We start from the raw sequence: 16,571 nt of genomic DNA, 5'->3' as shown, positions 1-16,571 counted from the left end.
ATCAAGGAGCTCGGCAAGTAGGTTTCCACCTTTGCCACCCTAAACAAAGCTCAGCTTTCTATTAAAAAGATTTTCTCGTCTTCGGTTTTTGCCAGGGCCGGTAAAGGCAGGAGTCGCTTTTCCAGCCGTTCAATCAGAGGCCAATATACAAATAGAGACTCCTACAACCAGCAATCCCAGCTTGACACCTACACAGGATACAAGCCAAGGTTCTACCCCCGTCGGTCAAGAGGCTATCGTCACAGGGGTTATGCCAACAAAGGAGAGCAAACCTCTGGTAAGTGTTTCCAATTCTGGCCTTCCTCCAGTAGGAGGCCGACTAGCTCTATTTCTAGACTCATGGCTTTCTCTCACTTCAGATCCCTGGATAATTCAATACATTCAAGGTTACCTTTTAGAGTTTTACCAACCTCCAAGTCAATCCCGTTTTCTTCTTCCCCTTGTTTTTTCTCAAGAACAAATCCAACTTCTCCACGAGGTTCAATCTCTCCTCGACAAGCAAGCCATAGAACCTGTTCTGTTCGACTCTTCAGGTTTCCTCAGTACCATTTTTCTCGTCCAGAAGAAAAATCAGAAATTTCGTTTAATTCTGAACCTCAAAAATGTCAACAATTTTGTGGTTTACCGGCACTTCAAGATGGAGACTATTCTCCACCTCAGAGATATTTTGCTTCAAAACGATTGGTTGGTCAGACTGGACCTTCAAGATGCTTACCTCACAGTACCAATTCATCCCTCACACAGAAAATTTCTTCAATTTCAGTGACAAAACTCTTTCTACCAATTCAAAGTTCTTCCTTTTGGTCTTTCTTCCGCCCCTTGGTGTTTCACCAAGATTCTCAAACCCGTTGTGGCCTTTCTCCGGTCTCACGGAGTTCGTCTGATTCTTTATCTAGACGATTTTCTCTTGATGGCACAAGACAAACGTCTTCTCCTCGTTCATCTACAATTTTGTCAGAATCTTCTTCTCAAACTGGGTTTCCTCATCAACTTTCAGAAATCGGCTGTAATTCCAACTCAAAACTTGGAATTTCTCAGATTTCTCATAGACACTACTCGTTCAGTTCTCCAACTTTCCCAGCACAAAGTCTCCTTAATCAAAAAATAAATTGGTCAATCCCTGTCCCTTCCTCACATCTCCCTCAGAACTCTGGCTCTTCTAGTAGGACTCCCTGCTTCCTCTATCCAAGCCATTTTCCTAGGTCCTTTACACTATCGCACCCTTCAACGGCTCAAGATCTGCCATCCTCACCAGGGTCTCGCCTTTTCTGATCCTTTGGTGCTAGATTCTGAATCCAAAGAAGAGCTTCTATGGTGGTTGACTCACCTAGACGCCTGGAATGGAAGAACTATCTTCTCGGCCGCCCCAGATCTTGTATTAGAATTCAATGCAAGTCGGACAGGTTGGGGCGCAAGATGTGGTCAGTTCTCAAATTGGAGGCGCATGGTCTCTGAAGGAGTCCTTCTTGCACTTAAGCAGTTTAGAGATGCTTGCAGGCTCCTTTGCCATCCGTATCTTTACAAAGGACAAGGCAAGTTGCACCATTCTTCTCAGGATGGACAACTTAACCGCCGTCAGATATATCAACCATCTAGGTGGCACCAGGTCCAAGATTCTGTCCACTCTGGCAAAACATCTTTGGGAGTATTGTCTTCCTCGACAAATCTCAGTCAAGGCAGTTTATCTGCCAGGCAGTCTGAATACAGTAGCGGACTGGTATTCCAGACATCTTCACGACTCCAGCGATTGGCAATTGCACCCTTCAGTATTCAATCACCTTATTTCCATCTCTGGCGAAATGTCCATAGATCTTTTTGCTTCTCGCCTCAATTCTCACCTTCCTTCCTTTTTCAGTTGGAGGCAGGATCCGCAGGCTCTAGCCACGGATGCTTTCCTTCAGATTTGTCCGTCATCTCTTCTTTACGCTTTTCCTCCCTTCCTGCTCATTTCTCGAGTCCATGCACAAGCACACAGACAGCTGTCCACTCCAGTTCTTATAACCCCATTCTGGCAGGCTCAGCCTTGGTATCCAACTTTATTGGAGTTAACAATCGACCAACCTGTCTGGCTTCCTCATTTCCCCAACCTCTTCTTGGATCCCCAAAGGCAACAACATCACTTGATTCTCAACAATTCCTTGTTCCGCATCGCTTGGAGGATTTCAGGTCGTCCTGGAGAACCCCAGGAATTTCTGAGGATGCTATCAAACTCATCCAACAGGCCAGGGCCCGGACACCTCCAAAGCCTACAACTCTGCATGGGCCATTTGGAGCAGCTGGTGTATGGACAGGAATTCAGATCCCTTTTTAGCTGATGTAGTGTTAGTTGTGAATTTCCTTGCTTCCTTGGCCTCCCAAGGTAGGGCCTATCGCACTATCAACACTTATAGATCTGCCATCTCTGCTGAACATCAAAGAGTCAATGGCAGATCGTTTGGTGAACATCCTCTCATCTGCCAACTTTTAAAGGGAGTAAGATGTGTTTTTCCTCCGTCTCCTAAATATAATGCTATGTGGGACGTTAATCTGGTATTACATTTTTTTACAGTTTGGCTGGATAATAATTTAATCTCTCTTAAGCAACTTTTTGCAATATTGACTATGCTTTTGTGTGTAGTCTCTCTTAAACGTCTTTCAGATGTTAAGGCCTTAGATGTTACTTCCTTTTTCTTCTCTCCCCTCGGTGTTTCTTTTCAGGTCAAAAGACGTACTAAAACTAATTTAGCATCTGTCAATTATCCATTTTTTCCCTCTCAACCCAAATTGTGAGTTGGAAATTGTTTAAAAAGCTATGTGATTCGTGCTGCAGATTTGAGATCATACTCTGCCTCCCAATTACTTATGTCCTTTCAGAAACCCCATAATCCTGTTTCTTCTCCTACCCTAGCTCGTTGGGTTAAATGGATCATGTCTCTGGCTGGGATCAATGTGGAGTCTTTTGGTGCCCATTCTACCAGAGGGGCTATGGCCTCTTGGGCTTTTTGGGCAGGATCCTCTTTACAGGATATTCTCAAGTCTGCAGATTGGTCTAATGAAAGTACCTTTAGAACTTTTTACTGTAAGCCAATTTCTCATGTTTCAGACTCAGTTATTGCTATGCTTTATACATACATAATATGAGCCTCCGGTCTTGTAATAAAATTGAGATTTTCCTAGCCTTGGTGTCTGAAAGGCTAGATTTTATTAAAGACACAGAGGCGAGTATTATCCCGCCACTAGTTTAACCCTCCCTGTTCTTTTATTTCAGTTCCAACTCCCTCTTCCAGCGTTGGCTCTTCATAATCTACATGAGGAACTTCCACCGACACTGGATTCTGTCATCAGTAGATATCCTTCCCGGACTCCTTTCTACACTCGCCATCTTCAAGATTGCTTTGTGGACATTGTGACACTGATTTCTATTTTTTATGTCATCTGGTGTGTTACTTTTCCTCTTTAGTTTTCGCATCAAGAAAAGAGGATTTGTTGCTTGCAGTTAAGATACTAGTAGGGGTATTCGACATCCTATTGGATGGTTCCTTTGTGATGTCACTTTGTAGTTTCTGTTTTTATCGGGAAATGTAGTTTCTTCTTGGCTGCTATTAAAATTAAAGCAAGAAAAGACTGCATAACACTCGCCTCCCTGTCTTTAATAAAATCTAGCCTTTCAGACACCAAGGCTAGGAAAATCTCAATTGCCAGTTGCATTTCATTTTTGAAGACAGGAGTCTTCAATATTTCACATTGCAGTTGCTTGTTAGTTGAACTCCTGATTAATTTATGTATTTAGACATTTCTTCCTAAGTGGTAAGCTGTTCCTTTTAATGTAGCTACTCATAGTGATCTTGGAATATATACATTTTCTTAGTCTTATCCTGAGTAATGTTTCCCTGGGCTTCCTGTATGCTATCAATAGGATTCTTACTCTGCTTTTCTTTAAGTTTCAGATAAACTATTTGGCCATATTGCCATTATTTTCAAAATGTTTTCACCTTCTACTTCTCCTGCCAGAAATCCCTCTTCTGATAATATATCTGAATTTAATATTATAGGTTTTGTTCTATATATTTTTTATTATATAGCAGCTCCATGTAATTAAAAATACCCCTTTGCCCTCTGTTTACAGGCAAAGAGTACCCCTAACTTGCGTTGAAATTCTAGGAGTAACATGTGTCCTCCTGATTTAGTCATTCCCTTCAATTAATATGTTTTGATTGTCCTATGGATGCACGGTGTATTTCCAGCATGCATTGACCTTGGTTGCCATGGAGCTGCAATAACACACCCACCATGGCCACGCCCACATGCACATGACGCATACTGAGAGCGCCAGACTAGAAAGCAACTCAAGTGCACACAAGGCTTTGTCACAGCCCACGGACTATTTAGTTGAGAGCGATTTGGGGCTGAGTTAAGCTACTGAGGTCCGGATGCTGTGATGTAGGTACTGATACAGGTGCTTACCCTTGAAAATGTAAGTGCAGGCTGGGGCGCAGAGTATTTGTATTTTGTTCGCTAGCCTTTCTCAGAAGGAAGGACCACTAATTGTGCATGTGACTCTTATCAGTGTGTGACTAGAGGGCTCGCCCCCTGGGAGCATCCATGGTGTAAGGAGTTGCTGACTAAGAAGTATGTGATTATAGTATGTTTTCACAGTCCTTTCACACTGTGTTGTGTGTTCATCATATTTTAAATGTTGTGAACCATATGGTCATAAGCGATGCATGCCAAATATGTCACCCTGCTGTTACTCTATGGTGCATAATTATTCACTAGGTGCTACATAACGGTTACAGTGCAGATACTTCCTTGCACCCTTGATTGATTTGCTTACCTCAGATATTGCTTTGCAGTGCAAGCTGATTCACTATGTGCTGCATAAATATTACATTGCTGGTATCTTTCTCTGCTTTTGATTGATCTGCATAATGGGTTCATTCAGACCCACAAACAGCAATATTCTGCTACTTTTTTACACATTGGCTAGGTGGTTCCATTTTACTTGGAACTTTATGCCTGGGGGAAGCGTGCTGTGAGTGCTTTACCCTTGCCCTCATGAATGTGTTGTCTGCCACAGTATAAAATGATGTCTTTCTCACTCTTTATATTTCACACAGAAACTCGAAGGGAGTAACACCCAGACAAAATTGCAAATTATTCAGCGTGTGATTATCGCATGCCTTAGCACGCCCCAGATTTTCAGTCCTGATGAAAGCAATAGTGATGCCTGAACAGCTTACACATTATGATTGCAACATGTCGATCCATAGTAAGGATGTAAGAGTTCATTGATTGCTCGCTACACATTCAACACTGTTTTTAACCCTTGCCCAAGGTTGCCAAGATTAAAACACACCATACAGGTGGGTAACCATGAGTCAATTTTAAATTCACTTCTCCTCTCATCTTGGACAAACAACTAGCCTCTGCTCCGCTGTAATCAGGCATTAAAGCACACCCTGGCACGCTAGCTGTCACAGGTGGGACTCCAATGACGAAGCATGCCACTAACTGGAGGGTGAGGGGTCTTTTACAAAAAAAAAATAGTTTGTTCACAATTTTAATGTGAGGACCATCTCATAAGAAAAAATGAGACACTTGGTAGCATGCTCGCTTCCTCTCTCTCTCTCTTCTCACTCTCTTTATGTTACCCCTCATGATCATCTTTCTACATTAGTAGGGACAATGCACATTTGATTTCAAGTTCCAAAAGCAAAGTTTTGAACTCACAGGTTCTTAACGATTGTTTCCACTTTTGTTATAGCACATGGAAGGGTAGAACCCTTTACCACTGCCTTCATGGAGTTCCAGACCGTAGTTAGAGCTGCTGCCTGAATGTTATTATTCCGGTAGTCTTGTAAGATTTGTTTTAGACATCTAATCTATATGACTTGCATCGTTTATGAGACTTCTATTGAATGTGCAATGGGTGCAGTTAATTGGTAAGGAAAGCAGAGACCCTCTCATGCATTGTGATCTGAATCAATACATGGATAAAGATCAATAGTAATAGAGAGGAACACGTTTTTGGATACAAAAAAATGTTGATGCGGGAACATGGTCCAAGGGGAGCAGATTAATATGTAAAAACAGTCCAGCTTATTGTATAACAGACATTGGCTAGGCCAAAGAAATCCATAGTGTAAATAAGTGCGGCCCTTGGATGTCACATAGGGGGCATGCTTTGGAGTTGTTTAGGATCTAGTGTAGCAAAAATTTTAAAATTGATGTCCCCAAAATAAATTATTTTCTCATTCTGAAAGCAGGAGCATCTCGATTGGAGAGATAATGCTCTCCGCAATTGATTAATTTTATTGCGAACAACCAGCCAGTGGCCTGAGAGTTCGGATTTATGCTTTAGCATCTCCGAAGAATGAGATTTACCTAAGTGGCTCCACTGGTTGTCCCTTCTCGTTTAGTATAGGCAGGTCGTTGTCAAATTGAAACAGTCTGGACCAGCATTTCCTGCAGGTCATGATCCACTGGTGGGGAAATTTGAAGGGTCATGGAAATCCAAGCAATAAATAAAAAATATTTTACATTCTATATTAATCTTCTCACATTTTCTGTGCTTTAAATAAGGGTAAGGCTATATCTTCTGAAGAATTGCTGCTTATTTACATTTAAAATGAATTTTGTGACAATCTTGCTAGGGGACAGGAAGTGTGAAAGGAAATTATGTTGGATGTCAATTTTTGCAACATACAACAAAATGTAACCACCTGTAAATAACATTTAGATATTCAGCAGTAAGAAATGCAAATGTGAAGCACATTGTTTTGTAATTCCGAAGAGTGATGGAAACAAGGAGTTCTGATTTCAACCCCATACATGGGTGCAAACTATCATGTCTTCCTGCTCAGGGCTGTTCTGAGCACAGGATGAATAAAAATTCTATCTTCACCTCAAGAGTGTTGGTCTAAAATAATTTGTTAGACTACGGAATCAAAAACGTAAACACCCCAAGATGCCCGAAATAGGGAGATAATGTAGTTACTGATCTATTTTCATGCAGCACCTACCCGTTGAGATCTTCTAGCACTGGATGCACTACTGCTGCTGCTGCTGCTTGAAGAGCTGGAGCTTGAATGGGAAGATGCTCTGTGCCCTGAGGTTCTCTTCTTCGGACGCTGCATTATTACAAAGTAGTTTATGAAAATGCACATTTCCAATAGAGACAACATAAGTGATACTTATGGCAATAACTTGTAAAAAGCCAACTTTCAAATAATTTTGCATTTGCAGGAGTGACTGCTAATTAGAATCACAGGACTAACAAAACCCTCTAAAATGAGCTTGATGGCAATGTATTTCTGTGTCTTTGTGAAACATTATTTTTCTCACCTTTCTGTCCTCCTGCTAAAGAGTTCCCAGCTAGGGGTATCTCAGTGCTAGATGTGTTGGAAGTTCTTCCTAGCAGATACAAGCAGCAGGCAAAGCATGTACATCCCTACTGCATAAACCGAACTAAGCAAAAAACATCAACCGACATGCCTTCCAGATTTAAACACGCTTACATGTCTATCTACAGAGCCATCCCAGGAATTCCCAAACTATATCCAAACAGTTTCAGCTCTAAAGGTGATTTTAATTTTAATATATGTATCAGAAACTAATGTGTCCGGTTTTTGTAACTTGTGCCACATAGTGCTAAACGTAGAAAAATGACATAGCAGGGCCACTGAAATTATGCAGCAGGGGTGGCAAATATGCAGCAGGGCTGATTAAACTGAGAGGCAGAAAAGGCAAACTATGCTGCATAAGGGAGCACATTTTGTGATACTATTACCACATTATGATGCCATTTTTGCACATTTTAACACTAACTGGGCATGTATTTCCTCTGATATCTACCGGTTTGACACCTAAATATAGCAATAAGCAACTGAAAGTTGAGAATTCAACCTTTGTGAAGGGCCTTTCCCTGCATGTGTCACTGTGTTTAGTAACTTTTGCTCTATTGAGCTAGAAACTATTTTTGGATGAAATCTGCAGATTATTCAGCAAATAATGGACTATGTAGCAATTGCGGCAAATTCAGAATTATATGGAAAAAGCTGCAGCTTCAAAATCCCATAATTCCAGTGGCCTGTGGCAAGGTTTCAGGCATCAAAATTGGAAAACCTCACATTCTGTTTTTTGGTGACATGGACAATATGACATTACCGTTAGAGAAGTATCATTGTCCCTAACTCATGATTTGAGAAAACCAACACAAAGTATTTGATGACAAATATTAACTCCAAATTATTTCGAATGACACTTACAGAGGTTCTGTATGCTGGGGTGAAACGTAGGTCATACATTTCAGGGTTTGTCTGCAGGAGAAAAAATGCAATCAGACTTGTGTCAAGGGTGCAATTGACCACTGTTCATATATCTAAGTATGCTTTTGATGCTGTACGAACAAGTGATTGTCAAACCAGATGCAACAAATTTAATACCAGCTCCCTCATTGACAAGATTGTCAATACCAACATCCTTCCCTACATTTGCAGCCAAGATCGGAACCTCGAGCATAACATAAACAATATGCAGGAGAAGAGTCTTCAGAATGCAAATGAGGAATTTTGAGAAGAAAATGAGGTTGGAACAACACCCCAAATCAAAAAATGCAGGTCAGCTCACTGTTCCAGTTCTGGAAGGAGGCGAAGAATCATCTCTTCAAGAAGCTTTCCATCACTTCAGTACACCCCACTGCCACTTCGTCTGAGGTGCCCCATCTCCATTGACTCCCCTTCTCTCGAATGCGCCTTTGATGCAACTATTAGCTTCCTAACCCCATTTACTTTGTCTCCCACCACTATCCTCTCCTTAACCCAAAAAGTTGTATTTCTGCTCACTTACAAGTATTGTAATTTGTCTCCTGTACAGCTCTTTGTTGCTTTGTACCAAGGTTCACATCTGTATATACTTGATTGACCTATATAGCATACTATGCAACATAGAATACTTGCAACACAAAGAACAAGACAGCTGGAGAGTCAACTGCATGTAGTTTAAAAAAGTCTATTCATGGAAAATCACAATGCAGAACAAATCTAAACTGACAGTGAATAAGGACATGATTAAGGTGTCCATGCAAACCGCAAGTGCAAATTTAGCATCTGCTAGTTATTGTTGATGAAGTGTTCAGTAATGAGTGATTGAACAATTTGCACTCAAATTCAATTTGCCCCACGTGGATTAGAGAATTGCTACTAATTTGCACATAATTTCACTCAGATTGAGGTGCTGGAAATTTGCGGCCTCCAGTTGCAACACGTTTTTTACCTGCCGCAAATCAAAGGTCCAAACTTAAGCATCGGCAGCAATTTGTGCTCAATTTCTAAACCAAATGGAACTTTTGTGCGTGAAACAGAAGGACGAGCCAAAATGTAATCAGCTCTTAAATGTGCATTACTGACTTTGGCTAAGTGTTCGTAAGCAGCTTCTAGCTGCTGGACCTGAAAATTACACTGAGGTGCCTAAATCAATCAACTAGGCAAATTCTCAAGCTGTCAAATTGAAAAAATGCCAGACTCAGAAGCACTGTGCGTGTGTGTGTGCTATTCCTTCCATTAGTAGTAAATTTGCTATATTTGAGGCCGAAAACTAAAATTTACCAACAACATTGCAACTTTTCATTATGTGTATGCTGCAAAATGAGCCAGATGTCACTTTCAATCAGCCTTAACAAAAAAAAACATTTTAGTTCAGGAGATAATCCCAAATTGTATAGAGAAAGGGGTCAAATGGGTTTATAACTCAAGTTGACAGGATTAAGGAACTTGAAAAAGGTTAGACCTTGGTCCAGGGCAGGAATGGATGCTGATTGTGGACCAAGTAGATTCGGAGATTATGGAGAATAGTTAATGCATAGAGATGAAAGGTGGCAAGTTCACAGAGTTGAGATATTGAGGATTAGTCTGTAATGGATTTGTGATGGATGCAAACTCCTTTGGGGGCGGGTTGTGGGATAGGATGCAAAGGCGTCTAGCAGTAAGGAAATGATGTTGAATATGATGGTTAATGGTCAGTGATGTTTAATTGCATTACGCAATTCAACTCTGCATCACTTAGGGACAAAGTTCTCAGAAGTCATCAATTTACAGGAAAATTACACATGTGGCATAAGGCCACGATAAACTGCACTGTTACAGATGTATCAGCACATAGACTATGAATCCACAAAGAGATGAATGAGAGTTGATTGAAAAGAACACCTTGTGTAAACAAAGGCATTATATGACATCATTAGAATCTACTAGAAACAGTGATGCGTGAATGTTAAAAGTATGTTCCATGATTGCCTTAGTGCAGTTCATACCAAACATTCTATCCAGTATAGGAACTGATGTCTCAGGGTACAGAAAGCTACTGTTATTTAATCTGGTTATTACTCACATATACTTACCAACTTTGCATGAGCCGCAGGCTAGAATGAGATTCCAATTCTCGTGAGCAAAGCCAGAGTCTCTTCCTTTCAACTGGCCAGCAAGACTGGACCTGCCTCCAAATACCTCTTTGAAAGTCATGATCCTGTGCATTCCCTTTAATGCTAGCCCCCTTTAAGTCCCCTAGTCAATGTAACCCTAAAGTATGTTAACTCGTAACTTTTCCCTACTCTTTAAGTGCTGAGTGACGGTGACTGAAATCACTACTGTAGCACAACTGAACTCCTTTAACTTAATTTACACCAAACTACCCTGGAATTTAATTCACATACTACACAGACAAGGAAGCCAGCCACTGTGCGTATCTCAAAGGCAGGACCACATGCTGCCCATCTTAAAATTCCTCTAATGGCTCTGGTTCACTAATGTACCATGCGGTTTCACTGGTGGTTTATACTGGGTGAAACAACACCAGATCTCGACCCAGTTTTGCGTGTCCAATCTATACTTTGGAATTTTCATTTATGTAAACTCCCTCAGTACAGTATAACCACATTTGGCTGAAACTCTGAGTTAATCAAATGTCCACATCTGAAAATGAACACCTTTACTTGCTAAAAATGATTACGCCTTCACCTCACCCACACATTCTCACCATGCAACTGAAACTGAAAAACCAAACACAGGTGATCTTCTGTACCAACACAAGCACATTAATTTATAATTAAGTACATATATAAAGGCACATGTATTTTTTATTTCACTATATTAACTCATCATTAAAAAGAGAATAGTCTTATAAAAGATATTAGGAGTGTTGGGTGTTAAACATGGTCCCAAAATCATGAATACCCACCCATAAATGTATTTGTTCATAAATGTTGTCATTTGTTCTGATGAAAGTTTTGAATACATATATGGAGCCCATTAGTGCACACATCTTAGTGAGATACGGATTAACTAGTATAGTATTGGCAATAGATAGATAAAATCACACAAATATGTCACTTTGAAGTAGGACACACGGACGACTCTGGGACACTCGAAGAAGGGGGGAGAAGAAGGTATAGGCAATACTGATTAAAACGTGCGAAAGGAGTTATTGATGTTCACATGCCAACCATTAGTGAGGTCAGATTTTCAAGTAATTCAGTGGGAGATTTCCCACTGAATATACTACATTAGTGGTCAGGTAGAAAAAATGCAGTTCTACTACTGATCATTGTTTGGGAAGCAACGGTTAAGATGCACCTTCATGCACATCCCATGGAGCTGTCCAATAATAGAGAGGATGTAGGGAGAGGGTGTGTCTGGAAATGGAAGCAACATTGGGACTTCTGTGGAACTGAAAGCACCTACTGTACTTCTGGGTATTGGGTAATAAGCAATGTTACTTGGGGAAAAAGGTTCTTTTTAGATAAGGTGTTTTATAGCAAACAAAGCCATTGCACAAAAATGGAATGGTCACCAAGCCTCTAAAGATTGATGACTGGAGCCATAGCATGACTGGTAAATGATGGTTGAGATTACATTGTATCCTAAAAGAGGCTGCTGGAGGAAATGTGCCAAGATTTGCAGGGGTTTATTTGGAATGTAATAGGCTGGAGGGCGAGCTATGGATATAACATAATGATGGACATAAAGATCAGAGTCTCAAAATCCCAAATGTTGCATGCCATGAATCAAAATTAATTAACTGCATGAAGAATGGTGATGTAGCATTATCATTGTGCTCTGCTCTAGCCTAATAGAGAAACTAGATTTGCTCTCAGTACACTCTTGTTTGAGCATATGAGTGGGACATTAGCTCCGGGTCAATTCCCCTTTATGTTTTGTACGCTCAGAACACATTTCAAGGAAATGAGATCAGCTTGGCTGCCACAGCTAAGTAGACTCATCTTTGAAGATTACTACTTTAATAGACCTTGTCAAAATTACATAGTTCATAGCAAATAGAATCATTACTTTACCTGTTTCTTTGAGGACTCGTTGCTACTGCTGCTGCTGCTGCTTGCACTGCTAATGCTCCATTGATTCCTACGATTATGCTGCTGTTGTTGTTGGCTTTTATGGTGAGAAGTTTGATGGTGCCTGGTACTTTTTCTTCTGCTGCTGCTGCTGCTACTACTACTGCTACTGCTGCTGCTACTGCTGCTGCTACTGCTGCTGCTACTACTGCTGTTTTGCCTTTTTTTGTTTCTGCTCTTACTGTTACTGATGCTGCTGCCACTGCTGCTGCTGCTGCTGCTGCTGCTGCTGCTGCTACCTTTGTTTTTTCTATTGTTTCTACTGTCTCGTTGCTGGTTACTGCTTGAGGGACTACTAGATGACGAAGATGATGATGTGGAAGAGGAGGAAGAAGAAGAACTAGATGAACTTTGCTGCTTTCCGACCTTTGCAACCTCAGCGACATTTGGAGCATGCTCCTTAGAATGTTTGCCTTTTCTCTGATTTTTCTTCAGTTTTTTAATCAAGCTTTCATTTCTAACCTACAAACAGAACATGAATATAAATATGTTATTGCTGTATGAATTAGGATCAGTGTTTGCATGTTCAACCACACTCTCTTGCACAATTATATAATACAAAAAGATGTTTGGTGCGACCAAAGCAATGTTTGACAATGCACCACAAATTGCCTTTTCAAATGATGTTCTCATGTTTTTTAAAGTAGTATAACAGATATGCACACAGTAAGTAAAGTCAAACGCACAATAGAAATATTTGTAAAATATACTTGTCCAATATTTGCTAAACGTTTCTCAAAACAGTTATAGTGAACATAATTTTAGAAGAAATGCAATTATTATGATTAAGAACAATTTCTTTAATGAGGTGGTAGTGTATGACAACCAGTTACCTTGTATTCTTCATCAATTCCCAGAATTTTCTTCAGCTTCATTTGAACCACAGACTCTTCAAGCTCTTCACCTTCGTTTTCCTCTACAGTTACCATGGTGATTATTTTTGATGCTGCTTTTGGTCCTGCCTGGACCTCTAGCATCAGCTTCTCAATAGCTGCATCTGTATGAGCTGAAACCAACCAGAGGAATTACATTATTCCATGCAACTTTTTCTAATATCTTCAGATACCATCTTTTCAGCATTGTGTACCAGAAAAAAAAAAGAGGTTACACAAACTTGTTTATTTTAATTCAGAAGTGTACCTGGTTTTATGACAATCTTCGCTTCATTCTCCCCAATTAATTTGTACAGAGGTGAATTTCTGAGAAAGGCAGCATTTTGTGATTTGTACTCCAGGCAGACTTGGAAGCCAAAGGTTTTAGCCTTTGCACAGGCCTGATATGCATTAGTGCTTCTGGCAGCAGAGCGATGATCTCTATCTTCTGCAGAGTAGGCATACCTCTTGGACAAAAGTTCTGATGACACTTCCTGATTTAAACACAGAAAAATAGATTATTGTTAGATGAATTATTAGTGTGTTTGACCTTGTGGTGTATACTGTGACTAGCCTACTAGTTTTGTATAGCTTGCGGCAATGTAGATAATTATGGTTAAATAGTTTACTTCTCTGTGTGTATGTCTGTTTGTGTGCCTATCTGTATATCCAGCTAACAAGTGGTCATTGAATCTGTCTGTCTTTTGTGCTTGTCTATCTGTTGTTGTCTGTCATGTACGGCTAGTTAAATAGCACTCCTTTGGAAATAGGTGCTATTTTGTGAACATGAATTTGAAAGTATTGCATTATCACTTTTGCCATATGGTGATCAATTCTCATCTTAATCTTTGACTTGAATTTCTTTTAAATTCCAATCCATTCATGGAATTAGGTGAAGTTTAGCATTTTAGTCATATATATTTATAAATAGTTTTCACATCTAATCACTGATTATTCATTAAAAACCGAGCCGCATTTTAAACATTAGTTATGTGTGTCTTACTCTTCTATTTTGCCCTTATTTGATATGTAAGTATTTGATTTACAATGAGCATTACGTTTGTAACCTTGTTCTTTCATTATTCATTTACAAAAAACAAAAGATGAGCTATAAATAGAATTACAAGGAATTTATCATAGAGTATTTTCCTATTTAATTCCTTTTCAAATAGGATCAGTACAGTTTGAAGTAATATCGCCATATTACCATCATACTGGCAGCTTCTGCTGATGACTTTCCTGTTGTCTCAAAATGTTTCTTGAGAATGTTTGGCACAGCTCCTTGTGTCAATAATGGGATTCTCTTGGCTGTATCCAGGTCTTCTACATTTCTTGTAACAGCAAACACCTGAGCTCTGGGGACACAAAGATGAAACATTGGGCAGTTGTCAGTTGGACTGGGACTATATAAGAGCTTTCAGAAGTGAGATTAACATTCTACATTCTCATTTATGTTACTTTTCTAACACACATCTGATACATCTCCTCAGAGTGTTCTGTTGCATTTCTTGCTTCTGATTAATTGTTATCAACAATTCATCTGCCAGACGCTGAACTCATAGCTTATGTACTCTTGAAGTAGTTGGTCATCCATTAAGGGTTCTTTCTGAAGCCTCCACTGTTTATGCTTGTATCATCTCAAAGTTGCCCATCACACTGTGGCTTAAAATATGTACAGCAATACTGGTATTACCCCAGGAGGCGTGGTACCAGAACATAGTTGTCATGTTATCAGCAGATAGAAACATTCTGTCCTACATATTCCCTAAAAATATATTGCCTCACTGGAGTGATTAATATAATTCTACACCAAACACGACAATATTTGTGTAATTGATATTTAGGACATGATACTTATGTCAGACTACATATTTTCACATACTGCCTCAAAGATATACTCTGTGCTGTCTTTGTGGAACCAAAGAAATCTGCTTCAATTAAAAGATTTAACAGTCAAAGGTTAAACATCTGTAAATGGGTGCAATGGACTTAAAGAGGATTTTTGGAGATGTGGGATAATGTGGAGATCTATTCACCATAAATTAAAGAAGCAGGCATGTTATAAATCACAGACTCAATTAAACAGCGGACTGAATTATTTCTTATTGCAATGTGTCCCTCAGAGTTCCCGTATTTACCTTTATCTGGACCTTGCCTTGTATAAGCTGTCTGTGATCTAATGATGGGGTGTACATATATGTGGTCTCCTTTCACAGCTTTTACATCTGTTTCCTGGATTACTAATATTGTCCTTATGATCTTTCAACACACTCACTGTAACGGGCATTGCCGCAAACCCTATTATAGCTACTGGTTAGTTCATGCATTATATAAGTAGTAGGTCTGTATTTATTGTTTTATTGTGATAAGCACAAGTAGCATATTTGTTCTACGAACACATGTTCAATTAAACACTGAACTACTTTAAGATGGAGTTGAGTCTAATATGTAAGCTCCAGACAGGACTACCAGAACTGGGGTGAAGAGAGGGCTCATTGTCGAGGGCCTACACTAGGCAGTGCCCTGAAAAACAGATGAAAATATATATATGATTAATGGTGACGATCTCAAGGTATAACCGTACCTTATAATTGTATTTAAAGTGCAATGGCTTTAAAAAAGGCAATTCCGTGGCTATAACAGTGACGAAGAGGAGGAGATTAATAGCATGGCTGGTTTCATGCATTTAACTGTTTGAAACCAATACTTCATGCTAATGCCCTCAAATAATAAAATTATAGGTGAGCGTGGTGATTATTTTCTCAGTTATCTTCAAAATGAAGGGAAGATGTCATGAAGTTAGACAAACAGCTGGGACATTCAGTACCAAGATTTGTTTTGGTGTATTTCAGTACTTTTGGCTTGTTGGAAAGGATGCCCCGAATCCTGATGATTTACTAGATGGACAAGGAGAAACATCGATTTCAACATTCTGTGTAAGGAAGCATTGCCAATGAAGAAAGGTAGCTTTATATCGGCAGCCGTTTCTGATCAAATGAGACTTGTTGAAAAAAAGGCCACGATCCGAACCTACATATCAAAGAAGATAATATTGTTTTAGGAATAAATGAGTGTAGACTGTTCAACAGTCATCAAATGCCCTCCTCTCTGGGGGATGCTTAAGTTGTGCCTGACCTTCCCATCTTGCTAGCGGAAAGTACAATATTTATGATAATAAATTACCTTCTTATAACATGTTGCAATATCAAAGAAGACATTAGAATCTTTGGTTATGGAATGCAGTCATGTCAATTTCTCATTCAAAATGATTACAATAGAATGTTTCATTAAATGAGAACAGCACTAGTGTGTTTGCA

The 16,571-nt window shown here is 39.7% G+C and overlaps 1 protein-coding gene across 1 annotated transcript in view; it reads right to left on the bottom strand.

Moving 5' to 3' along the window:
• The window catches only part of LOC138293202 (vitellogenin-A2-like), a 60,174-nt gene that overhangs the window by 18,125 nt on the left and 25,478 nt on the right, over positions 1 to 16,571 (bottom strand). The window contains exons 20-25 of the mRNA XM_069232290.1: positions 14,462 to 14,609; positions 13,523 to 13,748; positions 13,216 to 13,388; positions 12,326 to 12,844; positions 8,247 to 8,297; positions 7,002 to 7,109 (exon numbers count right to left, since the gene is read on the bottom strand). Coding sequence (XP_069088391.1) covers positions 7,002 to 7,109; positions 8,247 to 8,297; positions 12,326 to 12,844; positions 13,216 to 13,388; positions 13,523 to 13,748; positions 14,462 to 14,609 — 1,225 coding nt within the window. The remainder of the gene's footprint in view (positions 1 to 7,001; positions 7,110 to 8,246; positions 8,298 to 12,325; positions 12,845 to 13,215; positions 13,389 to 13,522; positions 13,749 to 14,461; positions 14,610 to 16,571) is intronic.

Source organism: Pleurodeles waltl, chromosome 4_2 (assembly GCF_031143425.1).
Source record: "Pleurodeles waltl isolate 20211129_DDA chromosome 4_2, aPleWal1.hap1.20221129, whole genome shotgun sequence".
Lineage (NCBI taxonomy): Eukaryota > Metazoa > Chordata > Amphibia > Caudata > Salamandridae > Pleurodeles > Pleurodeles waltl.
The sequence above is the reverse complement of the archived record's forward strand: the minus strand, read 5'-3'. Positions and strand labels throughout refer to the sequence as shown.